The sequence below is a fragment of the Rhinoraja longicauda genome, chromosome 23 (genome assembly GCF_053455715.1).
Source record: "Rhinoraja longicauda isolate Sanriku21f chromosome 23, sRhiLon1.1, whole genome shotgun sequence".
NCBI lineage: Eukaryota > Metazoa > Chordata > Chondrichthyes > Rajiformes > Arhynchobatidae > Rhinoraja > Rhinoraja longicauda.
Window position 1 is genome coordinate 13,565,855 of NC_135975.1, and position 22,132 is coordinate 13,587,986.

The 22,132-nt window shown below is 37.6% G+C and overlaps 1 protein-coding gene across 11 annotated transcripts in view; it reads left to right on the forward strand.

Moving 5' to 3' along the window:
- srpk2 (SRSF protein kinase 2) overlaps positions 1-22,132 on the forward strand; it is a 115,298-nt gene that overhangs the window by 90,823 nt on the left and 2,343 nt on the right. For 7 of the 11 annotated variants that reach the window (XM_078419672.1, XM_078419676.1, XM_078419675.1 and 4 more), the window contains 6 exons: positions 431-916; positions 7,374-7,474; positions 8,274-8,381; positions 10,533-10,602; positions 13,343-13,435; positions 14,009-14,101. In XM_078419672.1, coding sequence (XP_078275798.1) covers positions 431-916; positions 7,374-7,474; positions 8,274-8,381; positions 10,533-10,602; positions 13,343-13,435; positions 14,009-14,101 — 951 coding nt within the window. The remainder of the gene's footprint in view (positions 1-430; positions 917-7,373; positions 7,475-8,273; positions 8,382-10,532; positions 10,603-13,342; positions 13,436-14,008; positions 14,102-22,132) is intronic. The other 4 variants (XM_078419673.1, XM_078419681.1, XM_078419680.1 and 1 more) reach the window with 4 other exon arrangements.

Consider the following 22,132-nt stretch of genomic DNA (forward strand, 5'->3'; position numbering starts at 1 on the left):
CTCCTCCAAAAAACTAAATTAGTCCTTGGCATTCCTAAACTTTGCAATTTTTTATATTTATATAAAAGCACTGTAGAAACTTACATATTTTACATTTTTAAACTTCAGTAGTCAATTTATAAATTTCTTTTAACTTTTCTTTATTTAAAAAATGTAGATCTTGAATACATTTTTTATATTTCATATTGCCATTTATCTTAAACAATATTTCTCTCCCACAACATAGAAAACCCATTTACTAATTTTAAGTATAATTTTTTTTTCTCCAATATTCCATTCACTCATTTTCATATCCCCCCATCATTATGAGGTCATTTTGTTTGCATTACACATTTTGTTTATTTTGGGTTTTCGTTGCTTTTGGGTTTGTTTGCCTGAATTTGTTTGTATGGTTTGACATGAATAATGTTCTGTTTTATCACTTTGCTAGATGAAGTTGATGACCAAGACGAAAAAGAAGATACAGAAAAAGAAAATGTGGGAAAAGATGATGTAGAAAACGTGGTTACTAGGACAGAGTCGAAATGTGATGAATCACTGAAAACTAATGGGCACATTGAAAATGGTCCATTTTTACTTGACCAGTTTTGTGATGAGGAAGAAGATGATGATGAGGAGGAGGAGGAGGATGAGGATGAGTGTCCCAACGCAGAAGATAGTCCAGTCGATGGACCAAATGCTGAAAATTTGATTTACAATAATCCTTATGGACAGTTTAACGGAGATTTACCAAATGGACAGAATAAAAGTCCTGAGTCACAATTCTCGGAAATGTCTGAATCTGTATTTTCCAAGCTTTTAGAATCTGCAGCTTCTGGATCAGATGGGTCGACAGTGACTGAACATGAAGACAGTAGTCCATCACAAGACAGAAGTAGAACTGTATCTGCATCCAGTACAGGAGACGTGCCAAAATGTGAGTATCCGTACATTTGCTTTTTTACAAAATTAATATAAAGGAGAAAAAATTATAACATTTTCTTAATCTGTATTGATGGCACTTTGAATTTGCTTTATAATTCAATTAATATGAACATGTTTTCGCTTTAACGAAAACATTAATGTAATAAATAATAGCACGCACTCTGAAGAGGCCAGTGGCAAAGTGTTAGTGCCACAAGAAATGCGCCTCTTCAGAGTGCGTGCTATTATTTATTACATTTATTACATTAAATAACTACACGAAAGTCGAGCAATCATTGTGGCACGCTTTCCCCTTTGCATGATGTCGTAACTCCAAAATATAGATTCATATTTTCAACCAATACGTTAGAGAAAATGAACTTGTTCTGGATAAATTTGTTTCCACATGATACCCTAATGCTAGAATTATATCTGATGTCGATTCCTGTAACAAACAGCTTAAACATGAAAATAAGAGCACTACAATATTAAAATGAGATAATCCCATCAAATTACCTGTGGCATTGTTTATAATCCTAATTTTATTTAAAAATTACAGAATTTATTGATGCATGATAGTTTTATGACGTGATTTATGAGTTGGATTCGTCTTTTAGCTCAAATTCCTTTGCACCCCAGATTGCTGACAACATAAGAAGATAATGTAGTGCTGGAATCCTTGCCAAATGCCCGAATCAACAATATATCTCCAGTATCAAAATTAATAAAATTAAAAGTAATGGTGCACTATGAATGATGATAAATTAAATAAAGCTGTAATCAAATTAGAGACTGAAAGAGAAATAGAGAAATAAATATTAGATTAATAGTAAAAAAATTTAAAAAGAAACCAACTAAAAGCATTTCATAATTTAAGATATATATTTTCGAGCAATTTAGTACCTGCAGGAATGATACTATAGAAGTTCATTTACCTGAGGAGAACCAACTGTTAATGTTATTCACATGGCCAACAGCATTACTGAATGATGTGAACTGTGTCAGATTAATTTCCTAAAATTCCTGAATATCGTACTTTGCGTTCTGCTTGTCTTTGAAACATAGTCCCCTTAATCTTCTCCAAGTGAAATATCATAGAACAGTGCATTGGTCAATTCTAAGTAGCTATGTGTCTTCTTTTTAAAACAAATATTTTTTGCCAACCATTTCATGTGCTTGCTTTGATTAAATCAGCTTTTTCAACAAATCTCGACTTGGTCAGAAGCATTGAGATAATTTTCAAAATTATTATGCAAGGGGAGGCATCAGAGAAAAGACTTCCATTAGGATGGCAATATAACTTCCTGAGGTGCATCTGAGCTCGTCTTCCTGGTGGTGACTTCCAGAAAATAGTACCTTGGCATACAGTAAGAGAAATGTCCATATTCCTGTGACTTGCATGTGAATTGCTGGTCTAAAAACATTCCCAAAAATCTGATGAATGAGAAGTGTTCTCATAAAGTTAAACATTTAATTTAAATTATTATGTTGATGTTAAACATTTTCAGCATCTGTAGACCTGGAACAGCAATCATGTATTGTTTTGGAATATTGCCACAGTAAATACTAGCATTTCCCACATTTCAAATAGTAATGTTAGTTCATCACTTTCAATTGATCTGCTCACATTGGTACATAGAGATTTGTCAATATCCTCTGGGATGCAGTAAATGTATCAGGTTCTGTACATGTAAATGAGTATGGGCTTCTTGCTAAGAAGTTGGAAGAAATTTTTGATTGGAATAGTAATTCCCCTTTACTGTGCAAAACGCCACCTCCAGGCGGTTAGGGGTTTATGCTCAAGGGTGTAGACAGTCAAGATGCAGACTTCGGCACCACCACTTGGACAAGAGGAGGAGTTCTCATTCATTTATTTTTCTTTTAGTTCTCATTGAAATGCTATGGCTAGAAGACTCCATTTGAATTCCTCATTTGCTCTTGGGTAGTTGTTAGAATGGAATTCTTTCTCCCCACTTATCTGCTGCTGGGAGAAATTAGTTTAAAAGTATCCAGTACTTATTTTTTTTCAGTATCGAATTGAATTGAATAAATGTTATTAGCCAGGTATGTATACATGCAAGGAATTTGCCTTGGTGCTTTGCTCGCAAGTAACAACACGATATATAGTAGATAATTAAAAAATAAAACATAATTTAAACATGTGAAGAATTAAATAAAATACCAGAGCAATACGAGGCTACAGACTTTTGGCTGTTGAGTAAAGCTACTGCTCATGAGAAAAACCTGTTTTTACAGTGCATTCAGAAAGTATTCAGACCCCTTCACTTTTTCCACATTTTGTTACGTTACAGCCTTATTTTAAAATTGATTAAATTAAAAATTTTTACACACAATACCCCAGAATGAAGAAGCGAAAACAGGTGTTTAAATTTTTTTGAAAGTAATTGAAAAGAAATAACTGAAGTATCATATTTACATAAGTATTCAGACCCTTTGCTATGACACTCAAAATTGAGCTTAGGTTCATCCTGTTTCCATTGATTATCCTTGAGATGTTTCTACAACTTGACTGGAGTCCACAAGTAGTAAATTAAATTGATTGGACATGATTTGGAAAGGCACACACCTGTCTATATAAGGTCCCACAGTTGACAGTGCATGTCAGAGCAAAAACCAAGCCATGAAGACGAAAGAATTGACCATAAACCTCCGATTCAGGATTGTGTCGAGACAGATCTGGGGAAGGGTATGAAACAATTTCTGCAGCATTGCAGGTCCCAAAGAGCACAGTGGTCTCCGTCATTCTTAAATGGAAGAACTTTGGAACCACCAGGACTCTTCATAGAGCTGGTCAAACTGAGCAATCGTGGGAGAAGGGCCTTGGTCAGGGAGGTGAGCAAGAACCTGATGGTCACTCTGACAGAGCTCCAGAGTTCCTCTGTGAAGATGGGAGAACCTTCCAGAAGGACAACTATATCTGCAGCACTCCACCAATCAGGCCTTTATGGTAGAGTGGCCAGACGGAAGCCACTCCTCAGTAAAAGGCACATGACAGCGCGCTTGAAGTTTGCCAAAAGGCACCTAAAGGACTCTCAGACCATGTGAAACATGGAAACTAGGCACCGCTCATCACCTGGCCAATACCATACCTACAGTGAAACATGGTGGTGGCAGCATCATGCTGTGGGGATGTTTTTCAGCAGCAGGAACTGGGAGACTAGTCAGGATTGAGGGAAAGATGAACAGAACAAAGTACAGAGAGATACTTGATGAAAACCTGCTCCAGAGCGTTCTGGACCTCTGACTGGGGTGGAGGTTCACCTTCCAACAGGACAACGACCCTAAGCACACAGCCATGACAACGCAGGAGTGGCTTTGTGACAAGACTGTGAATGTCCTTGAGTGGCCCAGCCAGAGCCCGGACTTGAACCCGATCGAACATCTCTGGAGGAACCTGAAAATAGCTGTGCATTGACGCTCCCCATCCAACCTGACAGAGCTTGAGAGGATCTGCAAAGAATGGGAGAAATGACCCAAATACAGGTGTGCCAAGCTTGTAGTGTCATACCCAAGAAGACTTGAGGCTGTGATCGATGCCAAAGGTGCCTCAACAAAGTACTGAGTAAAGGGTCTGAATACTTATGTAAATGTGATATTTCAGTTATTTCTTTTTAATTACTTTGCAAAAATTTCTGAACACCTGTTTTTGCTTATTTATTATGGGCTATTGTGTGTAGATTGATGATATAATTCTTTTTTAAATCCATTTTAAAATAAGGCTGTAACGTAACAAAATGTGGAAAAAGTGAAGGGGTCTGAATACTTGCTTGTATGTCTGGCTGTGGCGGCTTTGACAGTCCGGAGTCGCCTTCCAGAGGGAAGTGCTTCAAAGAGTTTGTGGCCAGGGTGAGAGGGGTCAGAGATTATCTTACCCGCTCGCCTCCTGCCCCTTACAGTGTACAGTTCGTTGATGGGGGGAAGGTTACAGCCATCAATCTTCTCAGCTGATCGAATGAAGCGCTGCAGCCTCCAGATGTCATGCTTGGTGGCTGAGCCAAACAGACCATGATGGAGAAGGTGAGGACAGACTCTATGATGGCAGAATAAAACTGGACCATCATTACCTGTGGGAGATTGTGTTTTCTCAGCTGCCGCAGGAAGAGTACATCCTCTGTTGGGCCTTTTTGGCTGTGGAGTTGATGGTAGCCTCCCATTTAAGGTCCCTGGAGATGATGGTTCCAAGGAACTTAAATGACTCCATAGATGTGACTGTGGTGTTGTTGATAGTGAGTGGGGGAGGGGAGAGGGAGCTCTCCTGAAGTCTACAATCAAATCCACTGTCTTAAGAACATTGAGCTCCAGGTTGTTGCGATGGCACCAGGACGCCAGCTGTGTCACTTCCTGTCTGTAGGCAGATTCCTCCCCATCCTGGATCAGTCCAATTAGGGTTGTGTCATCCACAAACTTGAGAAGCTTGACAGAGGAGTCTGTGGAGGTGCAGTTGTTGGTGTAGAGAGGGTAAAGGAGAGGGGAGAGTTTGCAGCCTTGCGGTGCTCCTACACTGAGGGTCAGTGGGTCCGAGAGGTGTTTTCCCAGCCTCACATGCTGCTTCCTGTCTGTCAGGAAGTTGGTGATCCACTGACAAAGGGGTTCAGGCACAGTCAACTGGGAGAGTTTGAAGTGTAGTAGCTCTGGCACAATGGTGTTGAATGCAGAGCTAAAATCCACAAACAAAATCCTTGCATAGGTCCCCTGGCAGTCTAGGTGCTGGAGGATGAAGTGCAGGCCTAGGTTGACTGCGTCATCCACTGATCTATTGGCCCGTAGTAATAATAGTTCTCAAACTGAGCAAAAGATCATGCTTCACCTAAAAATAAATCAAAACCCATCTGTTCGTAATAGATTCTAAACCATTAAATAAATATTGAATTTGAGTATTTCCATGGTGATGGAAAAGAAACATCCTGCTGCCTCGGTATTCCTTTGTCAGAAACAAAAGATTGACAGTTATTAGAATTAACAATAAAAGGAACATGCATTATTCAAAGTAGCATTCCACACAGGGTTGCAGCTTCTCTGCAGAGACAGATGGTTCCGCAATAGAAAATATTTTTGATATGGACACGTAATAGTTGTTCAGGTGGGATCATCTCAAAAGTGTGCCCAAAAATATTGTGCCTTCTAATCATATGTTTCTGCAAAATTATCATCTATCAGTTATAGTATATTTGAGTATATCCTTGACTTAAGCCAAAAACAAGTGATACACTCATTATTTGTTCTGGATTAGTTAGTTTTTATTCGGAATGGTTTTTAAGTTGGAGCCACTTGGGCATCTTTCGGTTTGTGTCTAAGCTATCATGTATTTCACTTACACATCACGTCTATAAAAAATACTATGATTCTGTGAGAACTTTTCTTGAGATGTTGAAATTCAACCTAGACCATGCTTTCAAACTATTATATGTAGGAAATATATTCTTAATATGAGCTATTCTTCTGAATTGTAATAATGTTTTAATATCAATAATTAATAACTGACGTGAATTGATAATTTCCTTTTCAAGAGCAGTACATTGAGCTGGGTTTCACCCTGCTTAGGTTGGCAACATTCATTTTTCATTGACTGTCAATAGAGGTTTCTCGTTTTTAGGCATCTGACCCAGTGCAGCGCCCTCTGTAGGCGATCTGTGGCTTCTGTGAGTAGAAAAGCAGCTGGGAAAACTTCAACTGATCAGACTGAATTCTCACTGAAGTGGGAAGACAAAATAATGAATAAGTTATATTTGAAGCATTGTACAGGAAACAAGATTCATTTTTAGACATTTAAATTTTTTTCGCAAGATATCTATTTTTGTTATCTTAAAAGTTAGAATGTCCTTCTTTTACCTCTCTGCTTGAGCAGTTTTTCAGTAATTAAAATTTATTAAGCCACTAGAAGCTCATTCACCCCTAATTTCAAAGTTCCAAACTTTTTCATTTGTTTTTAGTGCATGACTAATATCTAATTAATTTGTGTGATCTTCATTGATCCCAATTCAAAGACTGCAACATTGCAATCAGGCTCTTGAACACTACACTGCTCAACTATGAACTATGGACTGTCTTTGGTTGCACAAAGGATTTTAGGCATTTTTGCACTAGTATTGGGGTTATTAATTTATTGAATTTTTGTCATGTATATTATCTGGGTATTGTGTTTACAGGCCTGTTATGCTGCTGCGAGTATTTTTTAAATTCTGTTATCAGTTCATATGACAATTAAAATTTCTTGATTTAAGGAAGAGCAGATATCATTAACAGAATGGATGAATTTCCACATTTAGATGCCAAACATGGTTTCTGTTTTACCCTGCCACCATAACAAATGCTGACATCCTTGTCATTAATAGCACTGCTGTTATGGTTTTATTGTTCATGCAAATAAATGCAGTTTATACATTTTGTGTGATGGTCTTTTTCCCCAGAGTAACTTTAATACATGAAGATTCTAAATATTTGTTTTACAGTAAAAATCCGTGCAGCAGATTTATTGGTGAATCCACTTGATCCGAGAAATGCAGAGAACATTAGAGTTAAAATAGCAGACCTGGGAAATGCTTGCTGGGTTGTAAGTACATAATGCATTCTAACATGCTTAACATTTATGTAAGTACTGTTCAGAAAATTCAGATTGGGTTATAAGATCAAATAATTGCACATCCCATAAAATGATATATTATAGAAAGGTAATTAAACAAATGTATTCTAGTCCTGTTTTTTCAACCAAACAGCCTGAACTTAGAATTGAAATAGTGGCTGGTTAACATTCTGGGTTAGGAGAGTGTTCATTCATTTTTGCAATGTAAGCTTGAGAGCAATTTAAACTAAAGTTCGCAAACTTGTTCAAGAGTGTTGCCATTAACCTGGATCTTCTGAGGTGGCCCAAGCAATGTTGTCATGCAGCGCAATGAAAGCAGCTACTAGTTGCTGCCACTTAATGCTAGAATTGCAGGCTCACAATATAGATATCTTCCTTTATTTGCATGGACTAAACGAGATGGAAAGTAAAGGTGATATTTTCCCAGAGTGTATTTTCCAAAAACATTTTGGAAGCAAAAGAAGTCAATTATGCTTTTTCTTTTAACACAATGTTCCATTGGAAATATTAAAGTGAAGTCAGCCTAAGTTATGCTTTTAAGAGTTAAAACCAAATAGTATGCTTGTTATAGTTTGAAATTTGTATGGTAAAGCTAAGTTAAAACTCTCAAAAATTGTCAATCAATGAATATTCTAATTGCTTTCCAACTTGAAATCTCTAATTTGATTTTTTTTTAATGATCAGTTCTATTATCATGAGCTTAGTAGCATTGAACAGGCAATCTGTAGTATATGCCTGTGCAAAAACTAATATAAAAAAATAATTACAGCACAAGCATTTCACAGAAGATATCCAGACGAGACAGTATCGATCAATAGAAGTTCTAATTGGTGCTGGGTACAGTACACCTGCTGATGTGTGGAGTACAGCTTGTATGGTAAGCTAAGTATTTTGAAATTTAATTGAAATAATTAAATATGGAGCAGATCCGACAGACTATGACGAATATCCACAGGGGCAAAAAGAGTGTCCAAAGCCCCCCTAATTCTTCATGTGTGACTGCATCAGACTGTGTAGAGCCAAAGCACGTGGGCACCAAATATCATTACCTGCTGAGGTTCTAGCTGTCCCCCGATTTCCCCTATGCAAAGGGTGGGCCTGCCACTGATGCCATGAAATGTGCCAGTAAGCTGGACATTGCTGCACCACCAGTCCTTTGTGGAGAGGTTCTTCCAGACCACAAGTCAATGGGGCAGTGGTCAGTACGGAACATCCTGCATCCACTGCAAGACAAGAACTCGATGGATCCTCTGGTGTTGTTTCTTGAGCAGACTCCCCAGTTTGTCTGGCGAAATGACTCATTGGCAGAACTCATAAAAAGCACCAAGACCTCGTTCTTGGCTGCCAATGAGAGGGGTCCACCTAGTCAGATCTTTGCTATACTCTGAGCCTTGCAATCACTGCACGCTGTCCACAAGAAGGCTGCTCTGAAGACATGACTGTTGCCCACCTCTTCACAGAGTGTGAATTTTTGAAGTGGGTCTGGCGAATGACACAAGGGTCCTTGTCATGGCTCAACCCAAGTTGCTCTGTAACAGAGGACTCTTATCTGTGGGCTGTTGCAAGGGACACATTTGGAGACTGACATCAAGTACTGCTGGAAGATTATCAACGGTGAAGAGCACTCTTTGGTCTGCCTGAAACTTGTTGGTCTCCCAGCACAATGAGATGTACGTCAAGAAATGTTGCCGACTGGCCCATTCCAGACTGCAGGATTACGTGCTGAGGGACACACTGAAGCTTGGTGCAGCCAATACCAAGGCTGTGTGGGGAAGGACCACGGTACTGCTAAACATTGAGGAGCTAAATCTGACAAGAACACGCCTCAAACAAGGGAAGGGATGTTCCCCTGGGGCCACTTGAGTTATTGAAATTTAGTTCTGAATACCACTGATAATGTATGAAGAGTTTTTTGCACAATTTACATTTTGTATATATTTTTTGTTCTGAATAATATTTATTTTTGGTAAAAAATTAATCTTTCAAATTTGCTGAATATGTTATGTTACATTTTGATATTAACATTTAAATACATTTTTAGAGGTAGATTATTTAGGTTGTGTTTTCTCATAACTTGTTAAACGTGTAAATTTGTCACCTTTTGGCCCAGGATTTTGTTGTAAAAGTCCCATTTTCGGACTTCAATTATGTGGGGTGAATGAGATGGGAGATGGGGGGGAGGGGGGTTGGTGTCCAGTGATGTTATCAAGCCGTTGCACACCCAGCCAAAATCATTTACACGAGGATAAAACGCACAACTTTTAACCAATATTTAAAATGCTTTTTAATGTAATTGTGAATTACATTTGACATTAAGCTGGAAGCTGAAATATCCATAAACTTTTAGGAATTTTAGGATTTCCAAATTCAATTATGCATTGTATTGAAATCACTGACCGTTAATTGTTTCAGCATCACTTCAACTGCAAAATCTAACCTAGTGCATCACCTTCGTCCAATGGAGCCATGCTTTACTTCAGAGTCTAAAGATTGTGATTTAAACTTACTCCAGAAACCCAAATCTAGAATGGCACATAGATTTCGAAGTGGTTTTCACCAATAGAAATTTTCTATCAGACTATTCTGTAAACCATTGAACAAATATATGAATAAAAATAACTGATCCATAACAGTCTTTATGGACTAAATTTGGCTGCCAAAACTAATAAATATAGAGCAGTAGGTTATTCATTTCATTTACATTGTAAGGTTTTGTTGTATACATTGGCTGCTACTTCTGCTTACATAATAGTGTGACTGTGTTTCAAAACGGGCTGCGAAGTACTTTTGAAAGCCCCAAGGACATGGTAAAGACCAAACTGATTCTAAGTTTATAGTCTCACCCTGGACTTATTTGGCTACTTGCAGAAGGAAATAGCGTGCATAATGGGATATCAAACCAAATACTTTTAATCTTAAATTCTTATCAGTGTTTTGTTAAGTATTTAGAAGTATTCTACTGAATTGTTGTTGATAAATTGTGTCTTTGACTGAATGGTTATTGATTGTATCTATTATTCCCCAAAAGGCCTTTGAACTTGCAACCGGAGATTACTTATTTGAACCTCATTCTGGTGAAGACTACTCCAGGGATGAAGGTGAGTGAATATGCATACTTTAAAAGTTTATATTAAATTTGGATTGTTATTTAAGATTTGTGATTTAAGATTTGTGGAATGGTAAATAATTATTACTGTGAATAATTAAATGATTATATCATATATCATATCATATATATGATATGATATGATATGATGATATGATTGTTAAAGTTTGTTGATGCACAGATGTAATTTAAAAAAAAGTAAAAATGCTTGAAAAATGAAGGATAAGTATAGTGAGGAATTTGATATCAGCTTAATTTCTTTGCAGTAACAAAAATAGAAATCCCCTTTTGAACTAATTGTATGTTTTTATCAAACCAACACAAAGATTATTGCTTTAGCTTCCACACACAAATAGGTATTCAGTGTTTGTGTACGAGTGGGAGAAGGGCTTGTAGGCATATCGTCCATTAATGTTTCTAACCCATGAATTTGTCATCCGTGTCTGGTGTGTTTCTCACTGAATGTGTCATAATATCCCTGCGCATCAGCATATTGCCAGAGAGCTGGATGATTGTTAGTATGAAGCCTATTGCAAAAGGAGATTGAAATTAAAGATCAGTTACCTTCACATAGGCAAAAATGATCTTTAGTTAAAAGATGTTACAGAAAAATATGTATAAATTAAATGTTATAATTAGTGGTCATTTCAAAAGAGGCAGTCAGGTTTGACCAAGCTTATTGAATTCATTGAAGAATTGAGAGACAAAATATAAGAGTGTAGGAAGGAACTGCAGATGCTGGTTTACACTGAGTAATGTTGTAACTGTAATTTACATGTATTTTCAGTAGATATGTGATTGCATTAGGGATTGGATGCAAAGTTGACTGGAAACCATTAAAATAATAAATATTAAAAGTTGTTACTATGATTGGGAGACAGTGGGAAATGGTGTTCTCAAGGCACAGTGGTGGTATGGATGTTTTTCAGCATTTACATGAATAATACTTAGTAATCTGAAGTCCAATTCAGGATTTGTGGAGAACAAATTAATTAATTCATGGATTGCAACAGAGCACATGGCAATTATAAATGCTGAGAGTTGGCACATTTCAGTAATTATATGTATGGGATCAGTGAACGTGACAGTGCAGACTGAATGGCAACCTGGCTGAGTGACTTGTTCTTGCCGCTAATTTGCGTATTTGAATGTATGTTAAATTGTTAAGCTAAAAAAAACAATCCAGGGTTTAAAGTGCATTTCTAGAAGGGGGAGTTGATAATTACATTTATGTTAGACAGTATTGAACTCAGACCATATTAGGAATACCGTCCTCTATATTATGAAAAGCTACATTGATGAAGGAAGGACATACTCGGGAGTAGTAAAACTTGTAGGTTGCCTGAAAGTTGTGATTCTGTGCGTGTGATTATAAATTAGGCTGTTGCATGACTTGTTTTGGAACAACTCTCCCAGTTTTGGTACAAGACCCAAGATGTTACGAAGGAAGAGTTTACATAGTTGATTTAGCTGGAAGTGATTTTGTCATGTCCACTGTCTTGATTCTGTTACTTTTGTATTTGTCATTGTGTTTATTGTGGAATTTAATTGCATATGTATTTAACAATAAACTAGTCGGATAGTGACTTTGATAGTTGGGCTAGCATTTATTATCAGCCTGAAATTTCTTCTTTGAATGAGTAGCTTGATCACCTATTTCAGAGAGCAGTTAAAAGTCAATCACATTGCTGCAGATCTGGGTCAGACAGGATGAGAAAGGCAGGTTTCCTCTCCTATAATAAATTAAGTGAGGTTATGACAATTTTTAGTAGTGGTTACCAAATAACAAACCAGTGTTTTTCAGTTCAGTCTTATAGGATTCTGGATCATGAGTTGATGTCACAAGGATTAAATGTGACATATTAACAATAGTATCCTATTCTAAATTAAAATTATGAAATATTTTTATAGGTTAGATGTCAAGATGACACTCTTAACTATGGAGAGAACAAAATGAATCACCATTACCTGACACGAGAGAAATCCATGAGAAATTCTTTCAGACACAGTGGCTAGAATGTACAACATGTCCACAAGGAGGTTAGCAGGATAGACATGTTTTAGAAAAAGCTGGAAACAAATAGTGAGGGCTGTTTGCATTGGATGAAGAGGAATGGGAGCATGTTTGACGAGAGAATTCTGTGTAGACAAGAACATCTTCTGTATATTTCAATTAGGGTAGAAGTTTAAAAAAATGCTTCTAATGGAAATGTTTAACGTTCAAATAATAAAGAAAACCTTGTACCTTAGTTTATATTAAAAAAAAATAATGGTGGCACATATTACACATCTAAACAAATTGTTTTGATCGTGATTCCTAAAGCAATCTTTCTTTACTGGCAAAATTAATTTACTTTTGACTTTTGAAATACTTTTGTCATATTAAGTATGCTTTATCTGCTTAATTTATAGCATTTTCTTTAAAACTGAATATTTGTCTTGATTTGAATCCAGGTGATGTTGATGGTCATCTCTATGTTCCAGCCTTTTCTTTTCCATGTCTATTTGCTTTTAGATTCCCTTGCAGTAACCACATAGACTCAATGTTTTGTAACTTGCATCAAATCTTGATGCCGAATTCAACTCAAACATGTGTATGGGATTACTGCAAACATAAGTGGTTAGATCTGTTTTTCAAATTTACTAATTCTAGTTTATTTTCCTCTCTTTATGTCCCACCTTTTTTCTTCCCTGCCTTCCCACTCCTGATTCCCTTTTTCTCTTCCTCGAAGACCACATAGCACACATCATAGAGCTGCTAGGCAATATCCCAAGACACTTTGCTCTTTCTGGGAAATATTCTCGGGAATTCTTCAATCGCAGAGGTAGTACCTCTTCTCTTTGAAAGGTCCTGTCACACAGACAGAAGTGGAGAGAGTTTTCCATGGCTACTGAATATGTATAGTCCAGTCCGCTAATCAAAATTAATGTCTGCTATGAACATTGGGATTACCGTTTATCAATTTTTCTTCAGTTGAAACAGATGCAATGGAAATTAAAGCTGATTGTTTTGGGCTAAATATTTCCAAGCCTGTGATCTGTTGTAGAATGTACATAATGGTATTAACAATGGGAGCAGACGTGGCGAAATCTGATGAATAGGGATTGGTAGTCTCACATTTTACACATAAATCTTGCCAAATTCCTTTTGAATTTAAGTATTTTGATTAAAACATAATACTTATCCGCATTTTCTAGAAATGCTGAAGTCCTAAAAATTAAAATGAAAGCAAAAATGCGATTAAAAGTTAAGATATTTACAGGAGTCCAAGGTATAATGGGGCTTCTTCAGTGTCAAGGAGGAAACACTCTTGTCTGTACCAGGACTAGTATCCCATGATGCATGCATTGTACTTATTAAACTGTTTTTGTTTTGCTGGCAATGTTCTTCAATACAGATCACATAGCTTTGATCATTGAACTGCTGGGGAAAATCCCTCGAAAGTTCGCAATGTCTGGAAAATATTCCAAGGAGTTTTTCACCAAAAAAGGTAACAATAGTTATGAAGCACTGACTCAAGTACATTAAATGTTCTGAGGTAATTTAAAAGAGTATATAAAATTGGCTTTGTCAATTTTTGGACAAATACATTAATTATGATTAATGTCAGGGAAACAAGTATTCTACAAGAAGCTGATGGATGCTGATCGTGATGCTGAATGCTTTGACATTTCTTTGAGACCAACACAAGAATTACGTAATTGAGTCATTATGCCTTTCAGATTATTATTTTTTATTTCACTGTCACGGCTTTTCATATTTTTATGTGTAAGTCAAGTGTAATTAAATGGTTCTAGGAATTGATGCAAGGGTGGTCAGTTAATATGCTAACATTTAAATATAAATCCGATAGCCATTGTAAGAATGTCTTGAAATTAACATCAGGGTAATTAGGTTCCAAAATATTTAGAAATGTGTCTATTGAGAAAATGTAATACAACATTATTATGTTGCTGAAACCTGTACTTGGCCTTGTATGGTTTTGGAAGTCTATGTTGCAGGATGTATATTGCATTATTTAATGAGGGTCTATTCCAAAATAAATGATGTAAGATTGTATAGAAGTTGCTTTCATATATATAACCATATTTAACTTGTATGTCTATATTAAACTATTTACATATGGATTATGTTTTTAATAAGTAAAGCTTATGGCAATTTTTAGAAGTTATCAGAAGGTGCAATTCTGGAGAATAAGAAAGGAATTGCTAATTGAAGTTCAGTTTGTTATATATTGCTAACTATAACAGTTTTGGCCCTAAGCAAAGTTCTATTAGTATTAAGCAAATCTAAAAAGTACAGATACTAGAAATTTGAAATGACACCAGAATGCTGGAAGAACTCAGGAACTAACTGTGAAGAGCGAGGCAGACATTAACATTTTGGGTCAGTGACTCTTCAAGAGAACTGGAAAAGTGAGAAGAAAAAGCTGTTTAGGTTGCAGAGAGTGCGAGGTTGGAAAGAACCAAGTTGTACAGCTGGATGTTCTTATGTCACCTGGAAAACGTTGGACTCACTTTCTCACTACCTGTTGTCCAGGTGATGCAACAATATCCACCAGTAACATTAAATTAGTTGTTTTTCTCTCCACAGATCCTGTCTTATCTGGTGGATTTTTCTAGCCTATTCTTTTGTTTCAGATTTCCAGCAGCTGTAGCATGTATTATATTTTTCAGCCTGACCTGCTGAGCATGTGCAACAAACCTCTTCTCATAACATTTTCCACCCCTTTGTTTTATCACACTCTACCTGCTGCATTAGTCCATTAACCATTCCTTACCCCATGACAAAATGATTGCTTTATATTCCCTTTATCCTATCCTCCCCCACCTCCCAACTCCTAATCACCCTTTGCCTCTACAGATGTAAATGGACTTTTCTGAGTTTATCCAGCAATTTGTTTTTTTTTACTCTGGATTCCAGTGTCTGCAGTCTCTTGCGTTCCTTATTTAACTTCTTTCACAGTTCTGAAAAAGGATCTCTAACCTGAATGGTAACTGTTTCTCTACATAGATGTTACTTGACCTGCTGAGTGTTTCAAGCATTTTCCGATTTTATTTCAGAGTATTGGCATCTGCATTTTTTTCACAATTTGATTTATGCACCTCCAGAACTAAAATTGAATGAAGATGAAAAAATGTCCAGAACTTTGAGCAGATCATTTTTTAAAGTTCAGTCTGAAAGTAGCATCACCCTCATGTTGACTGAATTAAACAACTTAAATTGAATATGAAACTTCTAGTAATAAAGGACATTGATCCCTACAGCTGATTTCTTAATTGCTGCAGATATCTCACTTATGGATTTGTTTACCTTACTCAAGCTCAAAAGCAAAAACCTTTGTTTCTTTCTCTGTACCAGAAATAATATTTGGCTAACAGTAATTGTGCAAAAATACTGGTCCAAAATCGTGATTGAAATACATTTTCATCAGTATTTATTTATCCTAACTATCTTGTGGAAAGGTTATCATCCTTGCCATTCACCATCTTCCCATGATCTTTCTGCTGTCATCTTTGTTATCCTCGTTTGAACTTGTTGCGTGACTGGATGTACAGGAAAAGAACATACAAGAAGTAATGAACACTTAAACAAATTGGAATTGAAGTGACGGAAAGTAAGAAACGCTATTCTAACACATTGCGTGTTTACTCACTAATATTTCGCTGGGAAAATGATCATGATTAGGAAGCCTCCAGCAGAATGCTGCCTCATGAGTTACATGTAATCTTTGAGAGCTTTTAGCTAGGACATGGTAATTTTATACTCTTTTTTTCAAAATGACACAAACATTTTCAAAATCTCTTCTGGAACCCATTGATTGCAGTTCCCTTTACTGCTAGCTTGGTAAGCTATCCACTGAATATTTAGAACATACTTTAAAATGGTTTTATTCAATTTAAAGTTATTTGCTGTCTTCATTCTGTGGCAATATTTAATGACATTTCAGGTTGCATCTCTGCTTATTTAAATTTGAGATCAAGAGCAGTAATGATTAATCAGGCAATTTCAAATAGTATCCAGTGTACGTGGATAAATACAGTTGGATGTCTAGAATAATGCAACTAAATTAGAGGAAAACATGGAAAGCTGTTGGAAAGGGCGCTCTGTACTAAAGAGCAGCATTGCAACGTGTTGCCAACAGATCATAAAAGAACCTGCTCAGGCAAACATATATGGAACTTTAGACCAGACATTTTAATGGTTCGTGGTCCAATGCAATTATCTGTTTTGTAGAATAACTAATGATAATAAAACTAGGACACTCCATGGCTGGTGTAGCTAGAATGGCATAAGTTAATTTACAAAAGAAAAGCTTTGGGGGTTGGCAGGAATTGTATTGGAGTCAGCAACTTTGTTTTTTATATAGTCCTTTGGTCTTGTTTATTGATAATTTATTGTGCGCTGTACAAATATACAACAAAGTCATCTCAAATATGTTGCAATTGCCATAAGTTTTATTATTGGCTAACATCAAGAAGCTGTTTAGTTTTTAGTTTAATTTAATTTATTATTGTCATGTGTACACCTAAAGTACAGTGAAAGCTTTTGTTTGTGTGCTATCCAGACAAAGAAAATACTGTACATGATTACAATCATACTCCAAAGACGTACAGGTATGTAGGTTAATTGGCTGGGTAAATGTAAAAATTGTCCCTAGTGGGTGTAGGATAGTGTTAATGTACGGGGATCGCTGGGCAGCACGGACTTGGAGGGCCGAAAAGGCCTGTTTCCGGCTGTATATATATGATATGATAAACCATCCACAGTGGACAGATAAAGGGACAACCTTTAGTGTGAGATGAAATCCAATAAAGTCCGATTAAAGATAGTTCAAAGGTTCTCAATGAGGTAGATGGGAGGCCAGGACCGTTCTATAGCAGGTGATAGGATGGTTAATTTGTCTGATAACAGCTGGGAAAAAACTGTCCCTGAATCTGGAGGTATGCGTTATCAAACTTCTGTACTTCTTGCCTAATGGGAGAGCAAAGAGGGAGTGACTGGTCCTTGATTATGCTGGTGGCCTTGCCAAAGCAGCATGAAATAAAGATGGAGTCTATGGAAGGGAGATAGATCTGAGTGATAGTCTGGGCTACATCCACAACTCTCTGCAATTTATTGCGGGTGTTGGATGGATCTGTTCCCAAACTTGGCTGAAATACATCCCAATAAAATGCTTTCTACAGCCTATCCGTAGAAGTTGATGAGGGATGTTGGGGACATGCCGAACTTCATAAGTATTTAAGTTTAAATATAGTTACATGCATGTAGTGTTGAAGTAAGGAGTATATTTTCCTCTACCCTTTAGTGTATTATTAAAAATAATTCAAAATTTCTCCATGGAACTTTTCCCTCAACCTGTCATCAATTTTTATTAATGTCTCAGAGGAGGTGGAGAGAGTAAGGTATCCAAGTATGTCAAAGGCACAAAAATAGGAGGGAGGCCATGTTGCAACAAGGAGATTGCGAAGAGATACAGATGGAGTGAGTGAGTGAGTAAATATTTGGCAAACGGAACTTAATGTGAGAGTGAGGTTATGGACTTTCGTAAGAAGAATCTAAAGACAGACACTTGTGAAGAAAGTGTGAAGATGAGTGAAATACAGAGGAACCTAGGTGTATACAAATCACAATAAGCTAGGAGCAGCCACAGCAAGTGGTTAAGAAAGACAAATGGCATATTAGCCTTTATTTTGGGATGGTTGGATTATAGAAATAGGGAAGTATTCAACAATTACACAGACACAGATGAAACACAGTTTTGGTCTCCTTATTTAAGAAAATATATACTGCCACCAGAGACAATCCAAAAGATATTCATCAGACTAAATACTGGTGTGCGAGGGTTATCCAATCACAATTGGCCAAATAAATTAGATCCATATTCTTTGGAGTTTAGGTCGTGACCTTATTGAAACATGTAACACCTTGGGGTGCATAACAGGGTGGATGTAGAGATATTTCTACAGGTGGCTGAATCTTCAACGAGGGCACATGATTTATGGGGTGGTCATTTTAAATAGAAATGCGTAGGAACTTCTTGCAGTGGATGTTGAATTCTCTACCCAAGTAGATTGTGGAAGTTTATTCGTTAGGGGTATTTAAAGAAGTAGTAGATACATTTTTGAAGGACTGGGAATTGAGGGCAATGGGGGAACACAGAAGATGAGGCCTGGGACAGATCAACCATGGCAAGCTTGAGGGGTCAAGTAGTCTTTTATGTTTTAACCATTTTAGTTGGCAGACGTTCTAAAAGCTTAAAAGACCCAGGGAATACCGTAGGGAATGCATTGTACAATAACTAGAAAAGAAGGCATGACAATGAATCGTCACGATTAATTCAACCTCAGGTTTAAAAATACCTGACTGACCTTAAAGTGGGCCACTGACATTTAAAATATTTTTATTGCAAACCTATTTTTGTCTCAATATAATATTTCTGAAAATAGAAGGAAGCCAACCTACTGGAGATTAACAACTGGCACATTTCTGATGCGGTTTCCTTCTGGTAGTTACTGTGCTTAGAGTGCTTTTGGTGGTTGTACTGAAATTTAATGATTCTGAGCAAGGGATCTGAAGATTTCCATGTCATGGACTTTAATGACTTTCTAGCTTTATGGTGCCAAATGTTCCACCTTTAAACTTCAGGGAATTCCATGTTCTTTGACTTTTAACTTGGTCTCTTTTGTCAGTTAACATTGTCAATTGAATTATTTTTGTTTAACGGTGGAATTTGAGGTGTCATTCCCATTGTTTCTGCCTGCTCCTGCCCCACTTAAATAATTTCCACATAACTCGACTCCACCCTATCCCTCCTGACCTATGTCCAAGACACCTCATATGCCTATTGTTTCTTTACGTTTACCAGGCCCCCGTTCCATCTTTACTATGAACATTCAGTCATTCTACACCTCCATCTCCCACCAGGAAGGCCTTAAAGCCATCCCTTTCTTCCTCGACCGCAGAACCAGCCAATTTTCCTCCAGGAACACTCACCTGCACCTAGTGGAGCAGATCCTCACGCTCAACAACTTCTTCTTCAAATACTCCCACTTCCTCCGAATCAAAGATTTAGCCATGGACACTCGCATGCCTCGCTATGCCTGCCTCTTTGTAGGGTACGTCGAACAATCCCCATTCCAGGCATACATTGGCTCTCCCCGAACTCTATCCCCACTACATTGACGGGACAGCATCCTGCACCCTGCACTCATGGACTACATTAACTTCACTACCAATTTCCAGCCTGCCCTCAAATTCACTTGGACCATCTTTGCACCTCCCTTTGTTGATCTCACTGTCACAGGAGATAGACTATCGACTGATGTCTATTATAAACCTACTGTCTCCCACAGCTATCTAGACTGCATTTCTTCCCACCCTGCCTCCTGCAAAGACTCTATCTCCTACTCCCAATTCCTCCGTTTCCGCTGCCTCTGCGCCCAAGATGACGTATTCCATACCAGGACATCCGAGATGTCCTCATTCTTTAAGGAACGGGGGTTCCCCTCTATCATAGATGAGGCTCTCACATGTCTCCTCGATTTCCCTTAGCTCCGCTCTAGCTTTCCACTCCTCCAGTCGCATCAGGGACAGAGGCCCCTTAGTCCTCACCTTTCACCCTATTTGCCACCGCAAAGCTCATAATCCTCCGCCATTTTCACCACTTCCCAACACTAGTCACATCGTCCCAACTCCACCCTTTTCCATAGAGACTGTTCCCTCTGCAAATCCCTGGTTCACTCATGCCTTCCCACCCCCTCCCCAATACTTTCCTCTACAACAACAGGACATGGAACACCTGACCCTATACCTCATCCTTTGACTCCATCCAGGGACCCCAACAGTCCTTTCAGGTAAGGCAGAAGTTCATGCACCTCCTCCAATCTCATCTATTGTATCCGTTGCTTTCAGTGTGGACTCCTATATATTGGCGAGACCAAGTGCAGACAGGGTGATCGTTTCGCTGACCACTATGTTCAGTCTGGCTTGGCCTACGTGATCACTCAGTTGCCAAATGTTTCAACTCCCCTTCCCAGCCTGTCCCACTGAGTTACTCCAACATTTTGTGTCCATATTGACCTTTCTGTCCTGGGCCGCCTCCAGTCAGTGAGGCCACATGCAAATTGGAGGAACAGCACATATTTCACTTAGGCAACTTACAGCCCAGCTGTATATTGATTTCTCTCATTTCAAGTAACATTTGCATTTCCTCGCTCTCTGTCCATCCCCCACCCTAGTAATCTTGCTAGTTTCACTGACTGTATCCCTTCATTATCACATCTTCCACAGCCAACAATGAACCATTGTGGGCTCCACCTTTCTTGAGTCATCGGTGCCAGCTGATTTGTTCTATACTTTTTCATATCTCTGGTTTCCCTCCCCCTGAATCTCAGTCTGAAGAAAGGTCTCGACCCAAAACATCACCTATTCCTTTTCTCCAGAAAAGGACCCGTTGAGTTACTCCAACATTTTGTTTTCTATTTTCAGTATATCCCAGCATTTGCAGTTCCTTCCTACACATTTTGTCCATGTCATTGATCCATTACTCATCCACACTAATCTAATTTACCTGGTCCATAGCCTTCTGTGCCTGGGCAATGATGACGGTGCACCATGAAAACTGATTGATCCAGAATTAATGTTTTATGTTGTAATGTCAGAACCTTAGAACCCAAACTGCTAAAGGTTACAGTTCAAGTAGATAACATGGTGAAGAAGGCATAGGATATATTGGTTTTCATTTGCCAAGGTAGAGAATATAAGAGCACAATTTTATAAAATGTTCATTAGGCTACACCTGGAGTACTGTGTGCAGTTGTGATTGCACTGGAGAGGGAGCAGAGTTTTTTTCAAAATGTTGCTTGGGGTATGTTTTACTATGAAGAGGGACTGGATAGGTTGGGTTTGTTTTTCTCTGAGTAGAGGAGGTTGAGGGGACACCTGCTGGTATACAAAATTATGAGGGCAGAGATTAGATGAATGGTGAGAAATTTATCTCCATAATTGGGACGCTAAAAACCAGAGGGCAATAGATTTAATGTGAGGATTAAGAGGATTCGAAGGAATCGGATTAAAAAAATTCCCACTTAGAGGGCAGTTGCAATCTCAAATGCATTGTCTGAGAAGGGTGATGGAGACAGGTACTCTCACAATATTTTAAATATCTGTTTGAATTGCCAAGGCAGAGTAAGCTATGGACCAAATAAATATTGGTAAATTACAATAGTCTACATGGTTACTTGATTGTTGCATGCACATGATGGCCAAAAGGACTCTGAAACAAGTGATGTATTGATTTTTGTTTAAATGACCTCAGTGCTATTTTAAAATTTAGTTTCAGATGGATATGTGAGAATTATTTCTTTCTCAACACAAAGCTAAATAATTTTTCAAATAGCTAAACCACTCAAATGCTGAAGCATATTACCTCAAAAGTGTACTGAGCAGAAAAATGATCCTTGATGTAAATCAAGTAAGTTAGATAAAAGAAGTATGGTTTAGAAAAGGATTATTAATA